This window comes from Phytophthora ramorum, assembly GCF_020800215.1.
Source record: "Phytophthora ramorum isolate Pr-102 chromosome Unknown Phyram_PR-102_s0005, whole genome shotgun sequence".
NCBI classification, from domain to species: Eukaryota; Oomycota; class Peronosporomycetes; order Peronosporales; family Peronosporaceae; genus Phytophthora; species Phytophthora ramorum.
In genome coordinates, this window is record NW_027150651.1 from 1,447,847 (window position 1) to 1,470,858 (window position 23,012).

At 54.6% G+C, this 23,012-nt stretch overlaps 9 protein-coding genes across 9 annotated transcripts; 6 read left to right on the forward strand and 3 right to left on the reverse strand.

The window, feature by feature from the left end:
• Nucleotides 1-601: 601 nt before the first annotated feature.
• On the forward strand, nucleotides 602-1,450 carry KRP23_6167 (uncharacterized protein; the record flags this gene model as incomplete). The annotated part of the gene is made up of 1 exon (XM_067891326.1): nucleotides 602-1,450. The coding sequence occupies one exon, from the start codon at nucleotides 602-604 to the stop codon at nucleotides 1,448-1,450; it is 849 nt and encodes a 282-aa protein (XP_067745693.1).
• A 787-nt stretch (nucleotides 1,451-2,237) lies between these two features.
• KRP23_6168 (uncharacterized protein) lies at nucleotides 2,238-3,225 on the reverse strand (the record flags this gene model as incomplete). The annotated part of the gene is made up of 2 exons (XM_067891327.1): nucleotides 2,238-2,357; nucleotides 2,434-3,225. 2 exons carry the CDS (start codon nucleotides 3,223-3,225, stop codon nucleotides 2,238-2,240), a joined length of 912 nt encoding a protein of 303 aa, XP_067745694.1.
• Nucleotides 3,226-3,410: 185 nt separating this feature from the next.
• KRP23_6169 (uncharacterized protein) lies at nucleotides 3,411-4,412 on the forward strand (the record flags this gene model as incomplete). Its single annotated transcript, XM_067891328.1, has 1 exon — nucleotides 3,411-4,412. The coding sequence occupies one exon, from the start codon at nucleotides 3,411-3,413 to the stop codon at nucleotides 4,410-4,412; it is 1,002 nt and encodes a 333-aa protein (XP_067745695.1).
• Nucleotides 4,413-4,667: 255 nt separating this feature from the next.
• Nucleotides 4,668-7,413, reverse strand: KRP23_6170 (3-phosphoinositide-dependent protein kinase 1; the record flags this gene model as incomplete). Its single annotated transcript, XM_067891329.1, has 9 exons — nucleotides 4,668-5,048; nucleotides 5,117-5,244; nucleotides 5,301-5,386; nucleotides 5,461-5,549; nucleotides 5,609-5,851; nucleotides 5,939-6,063; nucleotides 6,134-6,382; nucleotides 6,465-7,289; nucleotides 7,401-7,413. The coding sequence occupies 9 exons, from the start codon at nucleotides 7,411-7,413 to the stop codon at nucleotides 4,668-4,670; spliced, it is 2,139 nt and encodes a 712-aa protein (XP_067745696.1).
• A 600-nt stretch (nucleotides 7,414-8,013) lies between these two features.
• On the forward strand, nucleotides 8,014-8,674 carry KRP23_6171 (Ras-related protein Rab-8A; the record flags this gene model as incomplete). Its single annotated transcript, XM_067891331.1, has 2 exons — nucleotides 8,014-8,029; nucleotides 8,127-8,674. The coding sequence occupies 2 exons, from the start codon at nucleotides 8,014-8,016 to the stop codon at nucleotides 8,672-8,674; spliced, it is 564 nt and encodes a 187-aa protein (XP_067745697.1).
• A 2,322-nt stretch (nucleotides 8,675-10,996) lies between these two features.
• KRP23_6172 (Vacuolar protein-sorting-associated protein 36) lies at nucleotides 10,997-12,468 on the forward strand (the record flags this gene model as incomplete). The annotated part of the gene is made up of 3 exons (XM_067891332.1): nucleotides 10,997-11,129; nucleotides 11,201-12,285; nucleotides 12,364-12,468. 3 exons carry the CDS (start codon nucleotides 10,997-10,999, stop codon nucleotides 12,466-12,468), a joined length of 1,323 nt encoding a protein of 440 aa, XP_067745698.1.
• Nucleotides 12,469-13,765: 1,297 nt separating this feature from the next.
• Nucleotides 13,766-16,125, reverse strand: KRP23_6173 (uncharacterized protein; the record flags this gene model as incomplete). Its single annotated transcript, XM_067891333.1, has 3 exons — nucleotides 13,766-14,022; nucleotides 14,132-15,251; nucleotides 15,322-16,125. The coding sequence occupies 3 exons, from the start codon at nucleotides 16,123-16,125 to the stop codon at nucleotides 13,766-13,768; spliced, it is 2,181 nt and encodes a 726-aa protein (XP_067745699.1).
• Nucleotides 16,126-16,873: 748 nt separating this feature from the next.
• Nucleotides 16,874-20,289, forward strand: KRP23_6174 (Phospholipase D zeta 2; the record flags this gene model as incomplete). The annotated part of the gene is made up of 2 exons (XM_067891334.1): nucleotides 16,874-17,188; nucleotides 17,266-20,289. The coding sequence occupies 2 exons, from the start codon at nucleotides 16,874-16,876 to the stop codon at nucleotides 20,287-20,289; spliced, it is 3,339 nt and encodes a 1,112-aa protein (XP_067745700.1).
• A 546-nt stretch (nucleotides 20,290-20,835) lies between these two features.
• Nucleotides 20,836-22,986, forward strand: KRP23_6175 (uncharacterized protein; the record flags this gene model as incomplete). Its single annotated transcript, XM_067891335.1, has 1 exon — nucleotides 20,836-22,986. One exon carries the CDS (start codon nucleotides 20,836-20,838, stop codon nucleotides 22,984-22,986), a length of 2,151 nt encoding a protein of 716 aa, XP_067745701.1.
• Nucleotides 22,987-23,012: the final 26 nt, after the last annotated feature.

Genomic DNA, 23,012 nt, shown 5'->3' on the forward strand with positions numbered 1-23,012 from the left:
CAATACATAGTCGTTTTGCCAGACGTTTTGAGTCAGCGCGGCTATGTTTTTTTAATGTCAAAACCAAAATTTGGTTTATCCGGCCACAGGAAGTGCTGCTGATAGTCAACGACAACGTCACCTGACTCGGATCCGAGCGTGCGAGCAGCAAAACGAAGTGCCTCGTGGATTCCAGGCGTCAGTCGGCTATCCATCAAAATGCACCAAATTTTCAGCCTGATAACGGAGGCTTTCAGCAATAGTGCTAAGAAATCAGAGATTCGGACAACCAGGTCTCCCGCGACGCAATCAATGGAGCTTCTCACTCAGGCGACAGAGATGGCAACGCGACTGGATTTTGGTGCAGGAGAGACGCCGTGCTCAACTTTTTCGTTCGTGTTGACACGCATTACTATCCACAAAGCAGACACGAGCAGCGGAATGGCAGCTGCATCGCCTTGAAGTCGACTGAAGTGACCTTGGCTGGTATTGACGCACACGAAAACTGAGACCATACTATATGTTCCTGCAGCCTCGCTACTCACCTCCTCACTTCTTGATTGACCTCCAACGCAGTAGATCACGTCTCCACTCCACTCTCCATCCAGAGCTGCTCTAAACAATGCTCGCTCCCATTATCATCGCGTTCGCTGGCCTTGCGGCCGTTGCCGCAGAGGACTGCGCCACTGCCTCTTACGGTAGTTGCGGCTCCGATGCCGCCGGCGTGAGCTGTTGCCCAACCAACCAGTACTGCCAGCCGTGGAACTCCGATTATTACCAGTGCATTGACGTCCCTGCCATGTGCAGCGAGCAGCACCCCAACACCGACTTCAATGGCGACGACCTTCAAACGGTGTACGGTGTTCAACCGGGGGAGTGCTGCGCGCGCTGTACGGAGACCTCCGGGTGCGTGGCCTACACCTTCGTGAACAACAATCCAGGGCAGACTGCTTGCTACCTCAAGAGCGGCACCGGTACGAAGACGGACTCGGTGGGAGCTGTCTCCGGCATCGTGACGACGACCACAAACACCACGACTCCAACGCCAACTCCGGCTGTCACGTCAACTCCGACACCAACACCCACGGCATCTTCCACCCCGACACCTACTCCAACGCCCACGTCGTCTACGTGCAATACGGCGGCGTATGGGTCCTGTGGTTCCAGCACCGGAACGACTTGCTGTCCGAGCGGGTACTACTGCCAGCCGTGGAGCGACAGCTTCTACCAGTGCATCCAGCCTCCCTCGCAGTGCTCCGCCCAGCTGACAGATACAGACTACGCTGGCAACGATCTTCAGACCGTCTACGTGAGCCTCCCGTCGCTCTGCTGCGACGCCTGTGCTAGCACGGCCGGCTGCAAGGCGTACACGTACATCAACAACAACCCCGGTCAACCCGTGTGCTACTTGAAGAGCGCTGTTGGAACCGCCAGCACTAAGGTTGGTGCTGTGTCTGGCACGCTCAACTAAGTTGAGATTCGAGGACACGGCGTCCTGCTCTCAGCTTTTGAATATCCCGTATCTCTATAGTTCACTTAAACTTGAGAAACATATCACAGCAATTAATACATGAACTGCGTGCAACGAATCGTGTTCCACGCATACTTTTAGTGCAATGACAACCACAGTCAAACCGAAAATGCATCGCTTGGCATGAGTGATACTAGACGAAATGCTCGCCGAGCTGCTTGCTCTTCATCAGGATAGCTGTCAACGGGTTGGCTCGGACTGCCACGATTTTCCACAGTAGTGCATATCAACTGAGCTTCGAACTTTTGGCTGGCATCTTCTACGAAGGCATTGAGAAGAGAAGCCACTGCTGAGGCTGCATGGAACTGAGAGTTCGATGATGATCGTTGCCGCCGCTCATTCTCGCAAGGCGCCATCAGCACCTCAGCCTCGATGTTTCCGACCATTTCCACGGTTGCTTGATTGTCCACCTCAACTTGTAGTCGCTCGTCTCGAAAGTCGCGTAAAATAATTATGAAGCGGCGATATCGCCAGCCACACGGAGCATCCACAGTGCTGCCACGACGAACCTTGCACTTGTTCGCACATGCTGCGTATCGATGTTGTCCGTTTGACTTTTGGGAAGGCAACTCCAGCAGTGCCTGACCACAAGCAGTGCAGTATCGTTCCGCAAGCAGCGGGGCAAACTTTGTCAATAACTGTGAATCATTTCCAAAGTGTCGACCCAAACATATTTGCTCGATGCGAACATTTCCCAAGGTAGCTTGTCCCTCGAACATGGACCCCTCTAACTCCTCCAATGTAGCAAATGTTGCAGAGCCACCATGCTCCGTCGAAGTAACACTATGTAGTAATGGTTTTCCACGAGCGACTGTTTTTGTCTCCAGTTGAATTGATTCAGGGTCATCTGCGTCGAGTAGACGGAACGTTGTATTTGGCGTTGTATTTGCCAGCAACCGGTTCGAAAGTGCTTGGAGACTCACCACGATGCCATCAATCTCAACAGCACCTCTGTGCTCAAGCAGCCGCGCCACAAATCGTTTCTCAGCGTGTTGGTCCCAAAGATTCACGGTCATCGCATCTCGAGCGGTGTCGTACATGATCAGCTCACACAGCAGCACCCCATCCAGCTCGGAAGCAACACCAACTGCACCTCCACTAGTTGCGCTCGTACCATCCTTCGAAGATCGCAACTCGCAAATTACCGACGCGATCATATTTTCCCGCAAGTCCTTGATCACTGCCCTATTCGTTGCATCATGCGACGAGGCCGGGTCTTCCACGATGAACTCTCGGCAATGCTGTTTGTACCACTCAATCATGGGGTACAGATCCTTCAACTGCACGTCTTGCGCACTAAAGTATCGGCCTTTCCGATACAGCAGCTGCACCATCGACGACGTCGCGAGTTCGTTGCGCTGCACGAACTGCGCCTCCACGTTGCCCCGATAAGACTTGATACGACAGGAGGAGAAGAGCACAATGTCCCCGACTCGCAGCACCGCATCAGCACTCGACAATTGCATGGGGTTCGCTTCCCCTTCCGATCCGGACGCGGCCGTGGACTGTATCAACGATGGCGGCGCGTCTCCCCAGCACGTGACTTTGAAGAACTGCCGACTGGCGTCACCCACATGCAGCACATGGCAGGCCTGCACGCACTGCCTCTTCACCAGCACCCTCTTGTCGGCCGCGATCTGCTGCACGGCCGCGATGAAGCGCACGCTCTGCCCTACATGCGCCGCCGTTTCCACCAGCGAGAGCGTACTCTCCATTTTTGATCATTCATCCATATCATTGGCTATATTTATAGTTGAAGTTCTCTTTTTCCAGCCAATCGAAGACGTGATAGAAAAGATCTCGCCTTCGACCAATCACAGCGGCGAAATATCCATCAACGCATCCTTATCTGATTCACAATACTTCAATTCTCCCTCGATCGACCCCAGCTCTGCTCAGCATGTTCCGAGGTAATGCCGAGGCCGCCGCGCCACTGCACGTGGTCACAGATCTCGTGTACACCACCGACGCGTCCTGCCGTTCCGTCACGGGGCTGCCGAGCGCTAGTGACGCGCTGGCGAGTCGTCTGCTGCCGGAGAGCGTGACGTTCCGTGGTAATATGCAGCTGTCTAAGGCCGCCAGCGGGGACGGCTGCGCGCTATATCTGACGGTAAAGGGCGCGGTCTCGGCTTCTTCCACCGACTTCCAGGATGCATTCGATGTGTCACGTAACGTGCATCAGCAGCTGGTGGAGCTGCTGGCTGACAAGAGACTAGAGAACGTAGTGCTTGCTCGGGCGGCAGTGGCGCTGAGCGGCGACAAGCTCCTGGCGGTCTCACTGCAGTCGGAGGATGCATATGAGGCACCCGAGAGCGTGCTGACGGTGCAGCGTGGAGCGTGCACGGAGCTGCTACAGACGCTTCAGAGTGAGAAGCTACTCCCGACGCAAGTGCAGACCAGTGCACTGGAGGTGACCAAGCCGGAGGATGCAGAAGAGACCGCGGACTGTGCTGTGGATCTGGAGGTGGCGGCGTCGGTGTCGCATTTAAAGAGCGTCGACGAGGCTTTCCAGCTCCTCAAGGTGGTGGATGAAAAGATGGAGAACTTCTTTGCTGAACAAACGAGTGCGACGCTGACAAGCGCCAATGTGAGACTGCAAGTATCGTCAGCTGATGATGTGCCGCAGGCGCTGGCGGTGGAGATGGAGAGCACGAACGCCACTCCGACGAGCGTGACGTTCAATGCGCCAACGTACGAGGAGGCACTGGGTATCTTTGCTCTTGTTGCGGTGCTTGCAGCCATGATGATGGGTGTCGTTGTCCAGAAGAAGCGAAACGACCAGCGCAGTCGTGAACGCTATGATCGCGCGAACCGAGCTGCGCAGATCCGCCGTGTGTCCATCCGTATGAGTCAGTACGACCAAGAGGAGAACGATGAAGGCGAAAAGGACAGTCTGCTGTAAGCGGAAGTGCGCAGCAATGTCTTGTGGAACTTTTAGCCAACGCGGGAACAAGTGCATCCATCGCGCAGCTAGGAGCAGCAAAGCAACGTTTATGAACCCAGGCAACTTGCACCAGTGAACGAGCCAAGTGCTTTCCATGTGGGGTTCAAATGCATGTGTAAGGCAACGATATTAACCAGAATATCGACATTTTTGTTTTTATGGTTGTATCTTCTGTCGAGGGGCTTATCGTATAGTAGAAATACGGTAGCACATTCATTCTTCTGTGGGTGCCGAGTGAACGCTCAACGTGACCATTTCGGCTGCTAGCACGGTCTCTTGGCCTTCTTCCTCGGGAGTAAGTGGGGTATGCTTCGTTGCTGTGTCGGTTGCACTGGTAGTACTCGAAGTAGCATTGGAGCTCTCAATATGAAGTGTCTTGGTGACGACACCAGCTTGAGACACCTTGGTATGATGAATGACACTTGAAGATTCTCCCCATGGTGCTTTGCAAGACACGAGCTCACACTTGTACTCATCCGCGTCTTCTTCTACAGCCTTCGTTATGACACTGGATAAGCTGTCTACAGTTGATCCTCCGCTCACCACGAGGCAAGCCTGGCCATCTCGAATCATATCCCAATATTTTGCATGAAGCTGTGCAGGGGACAAGAACATAAGAATAAGCACCAGTTCGATCCAATCATTCGAAAGCGAATACCAACCTGATCGGACGAAGTTGCATCTTCGTTATTGCTCATTTTCGTATCGACTGGAGAGAACGAGCGACCAGAAATCACAACGGTGCCTCGAGCACATAGCTTTCCGTTCTCCAGCTCCTTTTTCATCCATTCTACATAAAGACAGAGTTCAGCTTGTTGTCGTGGCAATGCCAATAAATTTACCAACCTGTTTGCGCTGCCACCTCCTCGGGAAATTCCTTCACACGATGAAGTATCGTGCTGTTGGCCACAATACACTTGATTCCACCAAACCTGTGAAGTAGTAAAATATTGAAAGATGAGTTCTGCAAGTAGCAAAAAGTTTCAACACGCAGTGCTCCACGTACCAAAAGCTGAATCGGGCATCGCCAAAGCTTTCTTGATACTTTTTCAACTCTTCTCGCGTGTCAAATTCGTCAGACCCGGCAGCAAACACCTGTAGTAGAAAAAGGTTCATTAGATGTGGCAAATAGGATATCGAGCAGCACTTCGCACCAGCCGGATTTGGGGGCTGATCTTGTTGAGTAGTTTCTGGAAAGCTGTGGCTTGCGCTTCGTAGAACTCCTGGCTTGGCTTCGCGTTGATAAAGTCGCCGCATATCACAACGAATGCTGGAGATTGAGAATTTAGGACCTTAATGGCTTCGAGGAAAGCTGTTGATTCTGTTTCCCACGTGGATCCTCCACGATTGCCCGCCTCCACTGAAGCTGCTGCGTGACCAAGCTTGGGCCCCGATAGCTAATAAAGTTGGAAATCACAAGTACACACGCAGAAAGTATGATTATGCTGGTCCGATCCGAGCAAATTGCATGTGCATATACTAACCTGCATGAAAGAGAAGTTGTCGCTCCATTGGTTTTGGAGGTCGTGCGTAAATCCTGTATATCCTCCATTGCAAGCGTACAAGCAACGACCTCGACCAACCGAGCTGAAGAAGCGTGGATATATGCCTAAGTAACACCCGGAATTTGTTAGCCAAATCAGACTATAATTTCACAATAGTTTTTGCCGCCCGCTCACCTGGTAGATGTAGTATTTGTTTCCGCCTGAGGATATGCATCAGAATGCTTCTGTCACGTGCCGAAAGCGAGACGACTTGCTCCTGCAGCGCCTCACCGCTGAAATCCAGAAGGTGATCGGTGTTGCGATTCTTCTCCACACTAGCGAGGCTATTCACAAGCGGAAACAGCTCCGATCCACAGAATTGCGATGTAGGCTGCATCGCCTGCATATGGTTACCAAAGTCAATCCCTTTGAAGAACGGGTGCGCTAATCAGTCCAAAAGATACAAAGAACGTTAGACTTCCGCAGCAATCTCGCTGAATACTACATAGCCTACGAGAAGTATTACCTTTGACTGCACTCATGGCATCAGCTTGCGTACCGCCAAGACGTGCCATTGGGTCTTTCTGCAAGAGTTTGCTGATCAAGTCTTTGGCTTCGTCAGAGAGATAGTCCGGCACGTAGTAGTTTCCATCCTGAACACGTAGGAAACTAAGGTAGGCACTGCCACCACTGAATGGAGTCTCTCCTGTCAGAAGCTGGTAAACAATGCAACCAAACGCCCACATGTCGCTTGCGTAGGTTGGTTCCTTGTTGTCGATTGTCTCCGGGGGCATATACTCTGGCGTGCCAACGAAATTGGGTCCGTTGAGTGTTGTGTCCGCAAAGTTCTTGGCCGTGCCAAAGTCGATGAGTTTCAGATGACCCGTGTCTTTGCAAACTACCATGTTCTCCGGTTTCAAGTCACGGTGGAGCACCTTGTTGGCGTGCATGAACTCGACGGCATTGACGACGTCGGCCAGATAGAAGCGCGCAAGGTCTTCGTCCAGTCCGAGCTGTCGACCTTCGTGCAGCAGGTGGCTAAGCAGCTCTCCGCCGTCCAGCAGCTCGAGCAAAAAGTACAGGTTGCTGTCGTCCTGGAAGGTCTGATACAGTCGGATGATGTTCGGGTGGCGCAGCGCGTTGAGCATGTCCTTCTCCATGTTGATCTCATTGAAGAGATTCTGGTGGCGCAGTCGCAGCCGCTTGATGCGCTGCTTCTCGATCACCTTCAGCGCGAACTGCTCGTCCGTGGCCTTGTGCTTGGCCTCGACGATCCTCGAGAAGTTGCCCTCGCCCAGCGGCTTGCCCTGCACGAACTCTTCGATGCGTGGCTTGTCGGCCGCGTCCTTCGCTGCAATGCGACGACACCACAACGACAAGCAAGCCCCGTCAATTCATCGAGCAACAAATGCAATTGGTTAAACGTATCAACCGGTACTAGAAAAGAAAAGGAAACCCGTACGGCTGATGGCCATGATGCGAGCGGTGCTTGGTCTCAGTGGCGCTCTTGGAAACTGACCGATATCGCCCGACGCTTCAACCAGTTTAGCGGTGTGGTGCACACTAACGTAATGTACACGCACATCACTTTTGGCTGCGAATAGACCCTTTTTATATGCGTTACGTAGGCCGAGCGGGGGGAGACGGAAAATAACTCAACAACCGACGTGAGAGAACGAACGCCCGAGCCGCCGCCCCATCTCGCGCTTCTTGTCGTCTCCAGGAAGCAGCCGCCCGCCCCACGCCTCAGCTAGTGCAGGTACAGCGTATGACCTTCTCGTCCTTGCTGCCGCTTGCCCGTTTTGCCTGGATCGTTGACAGAAGAAGATACCTTTTTCTCTCTTCGTGTCGACATCTTTTCCGCCTTCTTTTGCGTCCGTTCTAGCTGTTGGACGCACGGAATTGAGGGGCATGGGCAAGTGGGAGGCGGCGAGTGCTGGTGTCCATGCACGTGCAACTTGGCTCACTCTGACGGTTGTGCTGACTGTACTGTTCTGCTTGGTGATGACAGATTTGTAACCCTGTCCACAATGGCCCGCCATGAGAACCCTTTCGACATGCAGATCAAGCTACTGATGATCGGTGACAGCGGTGCGTACAGACAGTAATGCAGATCTTTTAGGCGTAGACTATGACGTTGAGGACGGTGTTTTGACGATGTGGTTGATTATTTTTTTTATTGGTACAGGCGTGGGAAAGACGTGTCTGCTGTTGCGCTACGCGAACGATTCGTTCTCACCGACGTTTATCACGACCATCGGCATCGACTTCAAGATCAAGAACATAGAGCTGGACAACAAGAAGGTGAAGCTGCAGATCTGGGACACAGCCGGCCAGGAGCGCTTCCGCACCATTACGACGTCGTACTTCCGCGGCGCGCAGGGTATTTTATTGGTGTATGACGTCACGGACCGTGCGTCCTTCCAGAGCATTCGCAACTGGGTGGGCCAGATCCAACAGCACGCCGATGTGCACGTGAACAAGATCCTCATTGGTAACAAGTGCGATATGACGGACGACAAGGTCGTAAGCACGGAGGAGGGCCAGGCATTAGCGGACGAGTACGGTGTCAAGTTCTTCGAGACAAGTGCGAAGAACAACATCAATGTGGAGGGCGGCTTCATCGAGATCGCGCGCGAAGTGAAGAACAGACTCATGGAAGAGGGCGGGCCGCACAAGAAGGACAACGTCAACCTCAACGCAAAACCGGCACCCGTTAAGAAGGGCTGTTGCTAAGTCTCACAGTTTGCTTGGGCTCGGTGGCGTCGGGGTTTGATTGGCTCGCTCGCTGCTCCTCCACTTATGCATGCTGCTTTACTATAGCTACTACTTCTGCTCAACTACTTTTTTTTCATCGGTTTTTTGCTGTGGCACTTCGCAATCATAGTTGTTGCGGCTTCAGATTTCAATGCTTTCGTTATAATAGTGTGTTGTTAGGCGTTCAGATCTAATCTGCCTCGCGCTCCCAAACGCGAACAGAATTGTCGATAGATGCCGTAAGGGCAACACTGCCATCATAGCTAAAGTAACAGTCAAATACCTCAGCTTCATGACCACGGAGCACTTGCAGGCACTCTCCAGAGAAAGAGTTCCACACGCGAGCCGTTCCATCGGTACTGGCGGTAAGAACTTGTTGCCCCTGCATGTTGAAGCAAACCTTGCTCACAGCTTTATGATGACCAGCCAATGTGCACCGCTTGGTGCCCGTAAGGGTGTCGTAGATAAATGCCTTGCCGTCCGAGCCGCACGTCACCACAAGTGCACCTGAAGCATTGAACTCAGCATGACTTACCTCGTGCCCATGATGATCTTCCCAGTCGTGCATACATTTTCCAGTGCGGGCATCCCACAACTTGCACGTTCCATCAGCAGAGGATGACAAGAGCGTGCTTGCCTGGTAGTCAAATGACACGCTAGATATCTCGGCATCGTGTTGCTCGATGCAACGAAAACAGCCACCGTAACGTGTGTCCCAAAGCCGCACAGTAGAATCACAGGATCCTGTGGCAACGAGATTGGTCTCCGCCGAGTCAAAAGTCAGACACGACACTTCTGCAGAGTGCCCGGAAAGAGTTAGCCGAGGGCTCTCCGTCTGTGCATCCCACACAATAGCGGAACCATCAACCGAACAGCTTCCGAAGCACCCACTGTTATAACCAGCACCAGGAGCAAACTCAACGCCTACAACCTCTCCTGCATGACCTCGGTAGACTCCGACAGCAGATTTTGTTTGGAAATCCCAAAGCCGGCACGTTTTGTCGAAAGACCCAGAGAGCAATCGCGTTGCGTACGGCTTGTTGAAGGCTAAGCTGAACACTACGCCGTCGTGGCCCGCCAATGTTGCTACTTCTCTCTCGCACTGTTTGCTGTGTCGCGATGATGGCGATGTGCTGGGTGGATCAAACGGTCGCAACAATCGGATAGTCTTATCGTAGCTGCTTGTTGCTATTAGCTTAGCACTTTTGCTGCATGCCATGTTCGTCATCGGAAGTTGGTGGGGACGTAGCACCGAGTGCGCTTTGAAGGCGCTGCTTTGCTGGTGGTTTGCGAAGACGAGGTGTTTGTCCACCAAGCGGTGAAGCAGTTCTTTGATTTTGGACGTAGTGGTCTTCGTGAGTAATCGCTCTTGGTCGATAAGCTGCTGAGCCACCAATGCAACGTTGGATTCGGCACTGAGGTGCGGCAACTCGATGGTCTTGAGACCCACTTGGCCATTAGAGTGCGCGTATTCAAGCCGCAACGCTGGCGGGAAATATCGCAAGTACAAGCGGCGGAGCTGCATGGAATGCCGACAGAGATCATAAGCGTCAGCGCCACCTCGCGGCCCGAAACGGATGAAGCTGTAAAAAAAACTTCCCAGAGGAACAACTTCAACTTGGTGCATACAAATTTGAGGGCATTTCTTCAGTCTATTTTCTTTTCTTCGATCGTTAGCTGGAATGTTCATCGCGGCCGTTCTGGTGCTGTAAGCGATATTGAAAAATGTGCACGCCAGCTTTCAGTGCAACTAGGACACCGAGGATGAACGCCAGTACTATCAGTAGACCGTCGCAACCCAAGGCTAGAGGATGCACCGTGCAATCAGTGGACGCTGCGTTTAGGCCTGGCAAACTCTTCGTCAACGATAGCTGCTGAGCTGAAGTCGTGTTCGATGTTATTGCACTCCACCAGCTCCCATCGGTAGCGTGTTGCATCTCTTCTTCGTCTTCCTGTTCATGGGCATCAACGGAGCAACTGGACCCGCAAACTTGCTGGTACTCACGGAGGATCCATTCCACAGGAATTTCGCGAGCGTCAAAGACCAAACCTGTCATGTCGTCGATGCTTTCCTCTTCTGCAAGCAGCAGCGAGCAACACAGATCTCTTTCTTGCAGCAAGAATCTGGCTACAGAAATAGCGCCTCCAAGCGCTTCACCCCTCTCGAACCCGATATGGCTTCAAGTTTACCGCACGCGGCAGCCATCCTCTGATTATGCCACAACTGAACCTCTTAAAACACATTTACGTCTCAAGGTGCAATCCGATCCCCGCCACGGTACCAGCGTCGTCCCCCTCGCCATGGCCAGCGAAGCGTCGTCGTCCCCACGCTCCGTGAGCTCCAGCGCGCCCACGTCTTCCACGCAGCCTCGCAGCGCTGGGCCTCATGGCCACCCGACGTTCGCCAATATATCGGCGCTGGATCTGCTGCAAAGTGCGCGCTCTCCTCTGCTCTACCGGCCCCTACTGACGCACTACTTACCTCGTCTCATGTTGCTCTCCCAGCTCTGCCGCTCACGGCCGCCGGCCGTCCCGCACTCTTTGGTAACGAGGTGGAGATCTACAGCGAGGAGCACATCGGGCTCTACGACCGCGCGGTCAAGACACCGCACCTCCACGGACGCTGCTCCGTCACCACGCACCGCCTCTTCTACATGGATGAGACGAGCTCTCCACCCGTGGCCTTCTTCGTGCCGCTCCAGTGGATCGCGCGCATCTCCAAAGAGGCAGGCTTCCTGCAGCGCTCCGCTAAAGTGCGGGTAGACATCACGACGCGCACGCAGCCCGTTGCCACGTCGTTCTTCAAGTTGTCGTTCAAGGATGGCGGCCGCGACGACTTCTTCAGTCCGTTAGAAGCGTCGCTCAAGCGCAAGGCGTGGAGAGACACGCAGCCCAGCCACCTGGCCGACCGACGGCTTGTCAAGAGGCAGTTTAATGCTGCAGACGCGGGAATTGCAGGCATCATGCGACGCCAGCAGGAGGCGCAGAAGGAGACGACGGAACTGGCCGCCACGGCATTCTCCGACTTGGCGAATCTCATGATAAAGGCCAGAGATATGGTCAGCTTGATTGAACGCTATGTAGACACCCAGAAAGCGGCAGACACAGCAGGAGAGGACCAGCAGGATGGAGCTGCGACGTCTCGGGAAGAAGATATCAACAAGCTCAGCGCGCTGATGCTGGATATGGGTATCACCAGTCCGGTGACACGCGAGAACTCTGGTGCGGCGTATTACGAGCAACTCGCGCGACAGCTTGCGGAGTACCTCACTGATCATATGCCACGGAACGGAGGAATTATGACTCTCTCGGATATCTACTGCATGTTCAACCGAGCGCGCGGCGTGGAGCTAGTATCTCCTGATGATCTGTACCACGCAGCACTGCTGCAAAAGAAGCTCAACCTGGGATACAGCGTACGCAAGTTTGCTGGCGGTCTTATCGTACTGCAAACAGACTCTCATCGCGAGGACAAGGTAGCTGAGCGTCTGGAAAAGATGGCACAAAAGTCTAGCTCCGGTTACATTACTTCCACCGACGTCTCGGTCGAGATGCACACATCGTTTCCGCTAGCCTGGGAGTATTTGAAGGTTCGTGAAACAACCTGGCTGATTGCTTTAGTCGCTCTGTGGAGCTCACGCATTATTTTTCGATGTTTATGTTTACAGGTAGCTGAGGAGCTCGGGAAGTTGTGTCGAGATGAAACTTTTGAAGGGACTAACTTTTATCCCAACGAATTCGAGAGTTTCTTGCAAGGCACCGAGGTAGAGTAGAGAAGTAGGCTTTTGTGAGGATGGATGTTTGGATAGAGTGGGTACTTGCTAGGTATGTATGACATGTGAAAGATAGACGCAGCCGGGTGCGTCGACCCCATTTTGCCGTGTCTTTTGGTACTCTCTTAGTGCTCTGCCTGGTTCTCTTGTTGAACAGACAGAATTGCTCGCTGTCTGTGGATGTAGCGCACAGTCTTCAGCACACCGCCCGTTTGGAAATCCGAGCTCTTCACCAACACCGGCTCAACTTCAGGCAACTTGACCATCTTGGAAACGCAAACGAGTTCTTGCTCCTCCTCTTCCTTCTCCTCCTCGTCATTGGTTTCTTGCTCTTCCTGTTCTTGATTGCTTAAACCAATGGACTGACGTCCACTTCCACTACTATCTGGTCGCTCGTGCTGCAAAGAGCGATCAAGCACCTCCAGCATTCTTGACTCGGAAAGTTGGCTTTGAAGTCGCCGCTGGAACACTCTTTTCCTTCTCGGGTCCTTCGTGAGTGAAGGTGTCCCGCAGTCTGTGCTCTTGGGGTTCATCACTGGAACTTGTCACGCCGATAGGGTCTCGGAGATTGAGCTGGCGAACAAGAGTGAACGGCATGGCGGCAGTTCCAAGACAAAAATAATAGCCCAAAATTCACCTGCTCGAGACGACAATGTCATGTCTTGGTTGGGGACTTGCAAGCATTCGTATTCGTATAGCGCAACAAGGTAATACATCAATCTATTTCTTCGTACTGATACTTTCGTTCAGCTCGAGGTTCGACGCGGATCTGAGAATCTCGTTCGGGTCTCTTTTACTTGCGTCTGCTGATGGAGATGACTTCGCTTGTATCGTAGTTTCTTGCCCGGGTTCATTTCCAGAGTTGGCGATCGCTTGGGTCGCCTAGAGCAGACTATTGCAATGGATACATGCACATCTGAGAATCACAAATTGAGCGTACTTTGAGAGTTGGTGCGGGGGGCAGAAGCTGTGGATGTAGTACAGAACATGAATACCAGCGAACTTTCGTGGACGTGTTGAACATTTACCGCCCTACGTTCGCGTGGTGCTGGCCTCGACAAAAGCCGCTGGTCTGGTCACAAGCCACACGAAGCTGCAACATTCAAGCTCGAAGCAACTATTGGGCTGTGCCAGTGGTTTGAACAAGCGTACAGCGTGTATTCATAGCTCGTTCATGGCAGAAGTGTATCGTAACTAGCTGCAAGCTTAGGTCTCTACCGACTTGAACCATCAAGCCCCTGCGCTCTGCCGACTATTCTTCTACCTCGAATCTTGACGGTTAGTTCGAGTTAGCAGCTCAGCTAACGACCACGAAAGCTGCACTGGCACGCAGACTTCGCACGACGGCATTTACGGCACTGCTGTACGCGCGGCCGCTTTGGACTCCTGTCTCCACGATCTCTGTCGTCTCGGCGATATCTTTCTCTATCCGAAGAAGCACCGTATCCCCGGTCGCGGCGGTCATAGTCACCTCCTCTGTCACTGCGGTTATAGCGGTCACGATCGCGGCTACGATCGCGATCTCGGTCGCGACCAGAGTCGTTGTAGGAGAAGCTACCACGACCGCGTTCAGCACGGTCATTATTGCGAGAGGATTCGCGCTCGCGATCACGCTTCGCCCGCTCTTCCTCATCGTCATCTTTCATCTCGAGACAACGCTTACAGTAACGCGCACTAGCACCGCCGACACACATTCCTCGTGAGTGGCCAAGGTCGGGCTTTTTCATAGACTCAACGTCCTCTGGGCGGTTGTACCATGTTGGCGTTGTCTGGAAACGTTCTGCAACTCGGTTGCAGATTACTTCCATGTAGTCGTGGATGGCCTCTTTCGATACAAACTTATCATAAAGTTCATTGGCGCGGGCTGCAATCTGCTGACATTTGTCGTCGTGTTCACGGCACCACTGAATTTTCTCTGCCAAGTCAGAAAGGTCTGCTTTGATTGGCACATGGTCCTCAAACGGTTTAAGCACGGGGTAATACCACATTTCATCAGCGACACAGCGCGACTCGACCTTGAGGATCACGCTACCCAAGCGCATCAGGAATGCATAACGGTTTGCAGCGCAGTGGCCTTCCACGTACAAAATGTACTTGAACTTGGACTGCTCGTAAATAGGGATGAAATGCTGGCGCCCACCCTCGAAAATGAAGTCTTCGTTGTGCAGGAACGTCATGGGCTTGCCGGCAATCTTTTTATCGCGCAGGTTCCAAGTCGTCACTTCAGCATTGAGTAGCGGCACTAATTCCTGTTCATGGTCTGCTGTTGCAGCATCCCTTTCGGCCTCACCGTTCATTGCAGGATCGGTCTTCCATGTGTTGGAGAGGTGAGCCAAGTGCAGACGCTGGTTGGTTTCAATTGTGGTGCCACCGCCAGTGGCACTACCTCGGAAGAATGCAGTGTTCACCTTGTCCCCCCACGGCTTGTAAAACTTCTGAAAGTTGTTGGCCGTGAACAAGTCGCGAGCTCCCTCGATACCATGCCGCTTTCGGTTGTTGGCCCCTACATCACAAAAGCATTCCCAGTCGTTTTCACAATGCACCGGGTTACGACACGGGCATTGGTCGCAGTGAGTATGTTTGAACGACTGCGGGAACACAAGACCGGTAGCTGCTTCCCAGTCCTCCGAGCACGGGAACGGGATATCAGCAAAGCGCTTCGACACGTAGAAACTCATGATCGGCGCGTACGTCGCGTAAAGGTGATCGGTAAGAGGAATATCGTCGTCCGGATTACGGTCGTCCTTGTCAAACAAGAATCCATACGGCTCGCTCAAATTTTCCTGTCAGTTAAATAGGACACACCTAAAGGTTAGAACGGCAGCCACTTCACACCTCCGCTCCAGTACGCACCTTCAGGTGCGGATAGTCGCGTTTGTTGATGAAAAACTCGCAGTCTGCGATATTCCGGTGTTTGCACGCGTCCTCGAGCATGTCTCGCAGCTGCGTGAGGAACTGGTCTCCCCAGTACTGCGTCTCGTCCTCCTTGTTGCGGTACCTGCAGTGCTCATTGCAAATGATGTTGCCATTGGCCCACCACTTGTTCACGTCCGGAATGATGTTCTCGCGCCGGTAGTAGCGCTGTTTCTCTCGGTAGTAGGCGAACATGCTACCGTCCGAGCTGTCAAAGGTCACGTTATGCCCCCAGTTGTTCTCGTAGTCCTTGTTGGCGAACGGCGCAAAGATAACGACGCGGCGTCGACGGATCATCACGAAGATGCCGCAGCGCATGTGGAAAAACAAATAGCGCAGCGTGTTAAACGTGGACTCGCGGTTCGTGCGCCGGTGGAACGGCATGTTGACGCGGTAGTCGACGTCCTCCGCGATGGGGAGTCCCTCGCCCTGCGCGAAGCGGTTGTGCTCGCTCACGGGCGGCGTGGGATCGAGTGGGAATTTGGCGTCGTACTCGTGGATCTTGGGCACGAGTACCTCGGTGATTTGCTGCCAGTCCACGAGCATACTGAAGACGTGCTGCAGCTTGGGGAAGTCCGGGTTCGAGCCGCGCCAGCAGTGCTTGCGGATGAAGTCCTCGCACTCCGCCTTGGTGGCGAACTTGGGCACTCCGCCGGACGTCTCGGACATGACCACGCGACGCCACTCGGGCGTCTCCTCGTCCTCGAAGGCGAAGATGCCGCGCAGCATCGGACGCTCGTCCATAGTGGCGAGTCAAGTGCCGCTTCAGCTGTGGATTGAGGGGGACGAGGCAAATGGGACATGTGGACCACGTCAATTAATTACCGTAGCTAACTAAAGTTACGGTGGTGCTGTGGTTGGCTGCTTCAAGGTCGTTGCTTTTTTTGTCGCGGTCGTGTTGTACAGGAATGAATTTAACCACACCGGTTGAGATACCGTGGACCATGGAACATGAAGCAACAATCTCGGACCAAGGATTTCACACTTGCAACGACTGCTGCTTTACCGTCGCATCAGCACACGTACCGCACACGACCGATCGCAGCTTAGGCGAGTTCTTCCTAACGTCTCCGATAACTTAGCGCATTAGTTCCGCAGGTCTCTACGAGTCGTAGTACAGCCGACCAAAGCTATGCGGACTCGAAATTCAGGAACGTGGCATTTCAAGGTCTCCTTACCACATCACTGCACCGGCGTGCGCTGCCTCAGCGCCAACAGCCTGCTTCCTCATGCGGCATGGGACTTCGCGCGCAAACCAACTCAGCCATTCATTGCCCCCACAACAATCGCCACCTGCAAGCTGCAGGCTGCAATAAGTCACCGCAAAACAATCCAGCTGGTTGCGGCGTTGAAAGGGCCATTTTCGCACCCATAATCCGGTTTCTCGCAAACAGCCAATCGCCGCCCAGGCAGTCACGCGACAGTTTGGTCCGGAAGCCAGCACCACAACCGCTGACCTTCACTTCTAATTCGACCGCCTGGTTCGCACGCTATGGACGCCACGGAGCAGCAGCCCACGTCGTCGCCCAGCGTTGCGGACGTGGTGACCGCCGCACAGCAGCAGCAGGAACCGCAGCAGCACCAGCCGCCCGCGCACGCGACGTCGTCTGTCTTCGACACGACACGGACCGGCCCGGCCTCCACCGCCGGCGGCCGGCCGCGATCCGACTCGGCCGACTACTTTGGCTTTCTGCACCACAACCCGGACGAGGACATTTACGTGTTCGAAGAGCCACCGGAGGTGCACGTGCTCGGCGGACGCTTCCAGGAGTCGTGGCCCACGCGCTACGTCGAGTACGACGTCGAGGTACGAACAATAATTGTGGTAAAGTCATGTTTGTTACTTGTGGACTAAGATGAACACTTGTGTGTGGACAATTGCAGTTGAAGTACAAGAATTACAAGTGGAAGGTGGAGATTCCCAAATCGTCCATCCAGAGTCTCTGGTTCTACATCAAGAGTCGACCGCATCTCCGCCATGCACCGTCGTCGGCGGCAGCCCAGGTGGCAGAGGAAGAGCGCGCTGAACATGGGGCTGGAGCACCTGGCGTGCCGGGTCCTACGCCTGCAGCTGCAGATTCGCGGTGGCCGCAGCTACGCAAGCTTTTCCTGACGTCTGCCGACAAGTCGGTTGGCCCCGAGATGGTTGCACTTGTGCAGCAGCTTCTGGAGATGGTGGTGAAAGTGCCGCGGCTGCTACGCTCGCCGTATGTAGCGGCGCTGTTCCAGGTGAGCAACTCGACGTTTGACGATGAAATGGGCCGAACGTCCGTCCGCGAAGGCTGGCTGAAGACTCGCTTCTGGTTGAAGGGCAACCGCGAGAATGTCCGTATCAATCGCGCCTCTGCCTCGTGGGATAACGAGTGCTTCAACTGTATGTGCGTGGTGAAGCGAGTTAACTTTCGCGCAAAACGCTTGCGCTGGGTCTCGCTAAAGACGTCAAGTATTGCAATCTTCGACTCGATTGAAGATACGATTGCGCGCAAGGCCTTCTTATTTGACAGCAAATTCAACATCGAGCGCGGCCTCGCTACCACTGGATCCAGTACGACGCTGTTGGTCTCGAACTCTACGTATGTCCTTCAGATGGAGGCCAAGTCGAAGCAGGCGCTTACGAAGTGGGCGAACGATATCCGTCGCGTTGCAGAGGCCTCAAACTGGTCGCAGTCGCACCGCGATGGATCCTTTTCCATCCCGCGTAACCCGGTGCACATGACGTCGTTCGCGCAGTGGTATGTCGATGGCATCGGCGCATACGAAGCTATTTACCACGCTATTCAGTCAGCCACAAAGGAGATTTTTATTGCCGGTTGGTGGGTCTGCCCAACTATTCATCTGCTGCGTCCGGCCGAGAAGTATCCCGAGTCAAGACTTGATCTTGCGCTGCAGAAGAAGGCAGAAGAGGGTGTGCAAGTGTATGTGCTCATGTACAAGGAAATATCCGTGGCGCTGACGCTGAACAGCATGTTCTCGAAGCAGGTGCTCAGCAAATTGCACAAGAACGTTCACGTGCTGCGAGACCCAGACTTTTTGATGAAGCAGCTTGGCTTGTGGTCGCACCACGAAAAGATTGTGAGTGTCGACCAACGGGTCAGCTTTGTTGGCGGTCTTGACCTGTGCTTCGGACGCTGGGACACTCACACTCACGAACTGTTTGACGAGCCCGGCAAGCCAACGGACTTTGTGGGCAAGGATTACTCCAACCCGCGTGAGAAGGACTTTGTTGAAGTTGATCGACCTGAAGAGGATATGATTGATCGCAATGTGGTGCCCCGCATGCCGTGGCACGATTGCCACTGCCGGCTCGAGGGTCAACCTGCTCGCGATGTTGCTCGCCACTTTGTTCAACGCTGGAATTATTCAGTGTCAACCCGCAAGAAATCACGCAAACTGCACCACCTCGTGCCTATGAAGGATTACCCGGTCACGGTTATTGACAAGAAGGGTCCGCAGCAATTGACTAAGCGGCTTCAGAAAGCTGTTCACGCTGTGCGTGCTATGCGCGGATTGTCGAGAGCTCGTGCAAACACCGACAACCGTGGGTTTAACAGCGATCGCCGAATGGCGCGTATGCTGAGCGGACAGCACGAGTCAGGTACGATGCCGATCCTGCAGGAAGACAGCGGCGAGGTGATGCTGGACCTACCCGACCATGATGAAGACAATGACGAGGTGTTTGAGAGGCACAAGCAGGAAGTGGCTGCGCGAGGCTACCGCGTGCACACGCAAATTCTGCGCAGCTTGTCGTTATGGTCCGGTGGTGTGGCCACGGAACGCAGTATCCAGAACGCGTATATTCGTCTAATTGGGTCAGCCCAGCACTTCGTGTACATTGAGAACCAGTTCTTTGTGTCTGGTCTCGAGGGAGACCACGGCTGCTCGAACCGCATTGCCAACGCGCTGGTTGAACGGATTCGCCGCGCGTCGGACAACAACGAGAAGTTCCGCGTAATTGTGGTGATGCCGCTGCTGCCGGCATTCCCTGGCAAGCCGGATGACAAGGACGCTAGCAGTCTGCGTGGTGTGATGCACTGGCAATACCGGACTATTTGTCGTGGCGAGCACTCCATTTACCAGCGTTTGTACCAAGAGTTGGAAGATGACGACCCCTTCAAGTACATCGCATTCTACGGTCTGCGCAACCACAGCAACCGTGAGGATCAACAAGCTCAGACTGAGGAAGTCTACATCCACAGTAAGGTGATGATCGTGGATGACCGGGCCTGCATTATCGGCTCTGCAAATATTAACGAGCGCAGTATGTGCGGCGACCGCGACTCTGAAATCGCTGTGATGGTGGAGGACCACGAGATGGAGGAGGAGATTGCCATCGCCGACGGTACGTACAACGTGGGCAAATTCGCGCACTCATTCCGCATGAAGCTGTTCGAGGAGCACTTCGGCGTTGAGCCTGGCACGCCGCTGTACAACAAGTACCAAGACCCGGTGAGCAAGGATGCATGGTTTTCCATGCAGGAACAGGCGATGAACAACCACCAGATCTACGACTCGGTGTTCGGGTGCCTGCCGTCCGACAGCGTCACAAGCTTCGCTCAGATTGACGAGCACATCCAGTCCGCGCAGGGACTCGACACGTCGGGCCGTGGTGCGGAGGAGGCGGTGGCCGCAGCGATGAATAGCGGCACCACGGATATCGCCAGTAACAACGGTGACCAGGGGCGATCGTCCTCGCTGAGCGACAGAGCCATGTCGCCCCAGACGAGCGCTCGGGGGCGCAAGTCGGTGTTCAGCGGCGCCATGAACGTGAACATGAAGGAGAGCGCACACATCGCTCAGCAGAAGCACGAGCTGAGCAACGTGCAGGGCCACATCGTGTACTTCCCGCTCAAGTTCCTCGTGGACGAGCAGCTGGAGCCCAAGCTGTTCCCGGCCGAGCTCTTCCAGTAACGAGACCCTCTCCGTTTCAGAACCTTTTCAGTACATACATGCCCGCAGAAACAAACTGGTGCTTGACGGAATAGCGATTGAAGATAGCGAATGTGCAGCCCGACTAATTGCTTTGAATGACCATTTTTTTCATCGCCGCCAGTGCCTTGACGATGTGGAAGGAGCCCAAACGTGCCACCCGCATCTGTGACCGCCCCTCGCGACCGCGTCATTTTGCTGGATTCGCGGCGCTCTATTGCTCAGGTGGAAGCTGGCAACCACATTTTTTCAAAGCAAATTTTGGCTACCCTTACAACACAATGCACCGCCATATTCGATCGGTACGAGCCACTTGACAACCACCACCTGGCACTTGGATTTGTATGGTAAATCGATTTAGGTACGATCTGTAACATAGCATACGGTACACTAAACCTGACGCCTGCAACGCCCCTACACAACCTTTCCAGCCTGAGTGCGGTCGTCACAACCCAATTGCTAACCGGCGAGCCATTTACTCGCTCGACACAGGCAAACACGCACCTCTTCGCTGTGTAGTGGCTGCCAATGGGTCTGAAAAAATGGCTGGGGCTTGACTTCTCGGCGTCGCAGCCCGTGGGACACAGCGTCAAAGGCGCGGGGGAGGAGGACGAGCCGCTCGCCTTCGGGCGTCCAGAGCATCAACCGCCGCGGAGGCGGCAGCTGCGAGCGGAGACGAGCAGTAGCCACCGCCGCCACACCGCGTGGGAGGCGCGCAACTCCACACCCGCACCTACACGCCGCAGTGCGCCACTGCAGAGCCCACCGGACGTCTACGCGCAGCAGCCGGAGCGCCGCTTCTCCTCCACGTCCACGGACCGCTATCTGGACGCGCAGAACGACAACGACACGATGACGACAATGGTGACGGCCATTCAGTCGCCGCCCCCGCTGGTCGGCTCGGACTCGGAGGACTCGGACGTGTCCATCGGAGCAGACGACGACGACGTGGTAGCGGCTGCTCCATCCCCGGCCTTGGCGACGAGATCGGCTCGCTCGAAGACCACGACAGCGTCCACGCCGCAGCGCAACAGCGTCAAGGACGGGTTCCGTTTCTCGTGGATGAATGTGCTGGGCCAGTCGACCAACTCGGAGACGGGGCAAAATGTCATGGCCCAAGTGACGGAGGAGGAGGCCGCGGACCGGGACAGCAGACCGGAGCGACAGACTCCTCGCAACACGGCCCACAATCCAGATGTGGCCCTGCGGCCCCAGGACGACGAGATGGGCGTGGTCATGCAAGGCTGGCTGGAGAAGTGCGGCCAGCAATTCAAGACGTGGAACTGGCGCTTCTTCGTGCTGCGGAATGACGGTGTGCTGTCGTACTATGCTGACGAGACGCTGAAGAAGCTCAAGGGGTCTATCGACATCGGCTACGGCTCCAAGGCGGACGTGTCGGTGCAGGCCAACGCCATGGACAAGAATTTTGTGTTTTTGATCTCCACGCCACAGCGCAACCTCATGATTTCGGCGCCGTCGCAGCGCATGATGACTAAGTGGATCGCCAGGCTGCATGCGGCTGGAGCCGTACCCACCCAGCCGTGGGACCCGTTGCGTAAGACTGTGAAATTCTACGTACGTGATACGGAGTGCAACCACGAGTGGAAGCGCTACGACGACCCAACGTCGTACATTCACATGGAAGGCTGCCTGCTCAAGCGCGGCCACGTGAACAAGAACTGGAAGAACCGCTTCTTCCGGATCGAAAAGGGCGAACTGAGGTACTACACGGAGAACCAGAGCGAGCTGAAGGGCTCCGTGCCGTTGAAAGACACCATCGTCAGTCCAGGCATGGCGCAGTGCCCCGATGGGCGGAAATACTACTTCGTGCTGACATCCAAAGACGGCAAGTTCGAGATGCACCTGAACGCACACAACGAAAACTCGATGCACTTGTGGATCGAAGCGCTGCAGGAGGCCCAGACGGCACTCGGCCGAATGGCCGGCAAGAAGGACACGGTGGCCGGCTTGTCGTTGGTCGTCAAGCGCGCCGAGGAGATTCCGCTGGGTAGGATTGGCGTGCTCTTCAAGCGACCCGAGGATATTGACATTGAAATGCAAAAGCGTACGGAGGCCCTCATCGTGGCGTCCAGCCCGAGAAGCCGGGGCGTCGCAGTGGGCAGCCAGCTTGTCTCTGTGGAGGGCCGCAGCATTCTTCGAGAGACGTACGCGGAGGCGCGCAAGATCCTGCGAGCGTCCTCGTTCCCGCTGCAGCTGGAGTTCCTGCTCCCGCCGTACAAGCGTGGCGTACTGATCAAAAAGTCCCGTTCGGGTTTTGAGAACTGGAAAAAGCGTGTGGTCATCGTCACGAACGGCGAGATCCACTACTACAAGCAGGTGCAGTCGTTCAGCGGGGGCAAGAAGGCCCCGGCCGAGCTTAAGCACCGCAAGTCCTTTTCGCTGTACGGTTGCTACCTGAACCTGGTGCAGATCCCTAGCCGCGACATGTGCATCGTGGTGGCGCGCTCGCCCTCGGACAAGCTCGTGTTGCAGACGCGCACTGAAGACGAGCGCATGGAGTGGGCCAGTGTCATCTACTGCAGCATCCGTATGGTCTCGCAGGGTATCACGTCTGGTCATATCGAAAACCTACAGCTGGAGCAGTCGCGCCTTCCGTCTAAGCACGCGCCCTCCGACCTCAAGGGCAGCTTCAAGGACCACGACCAACTCGAATTCTAAGCAACCACACGGCCGTGACGACGGCA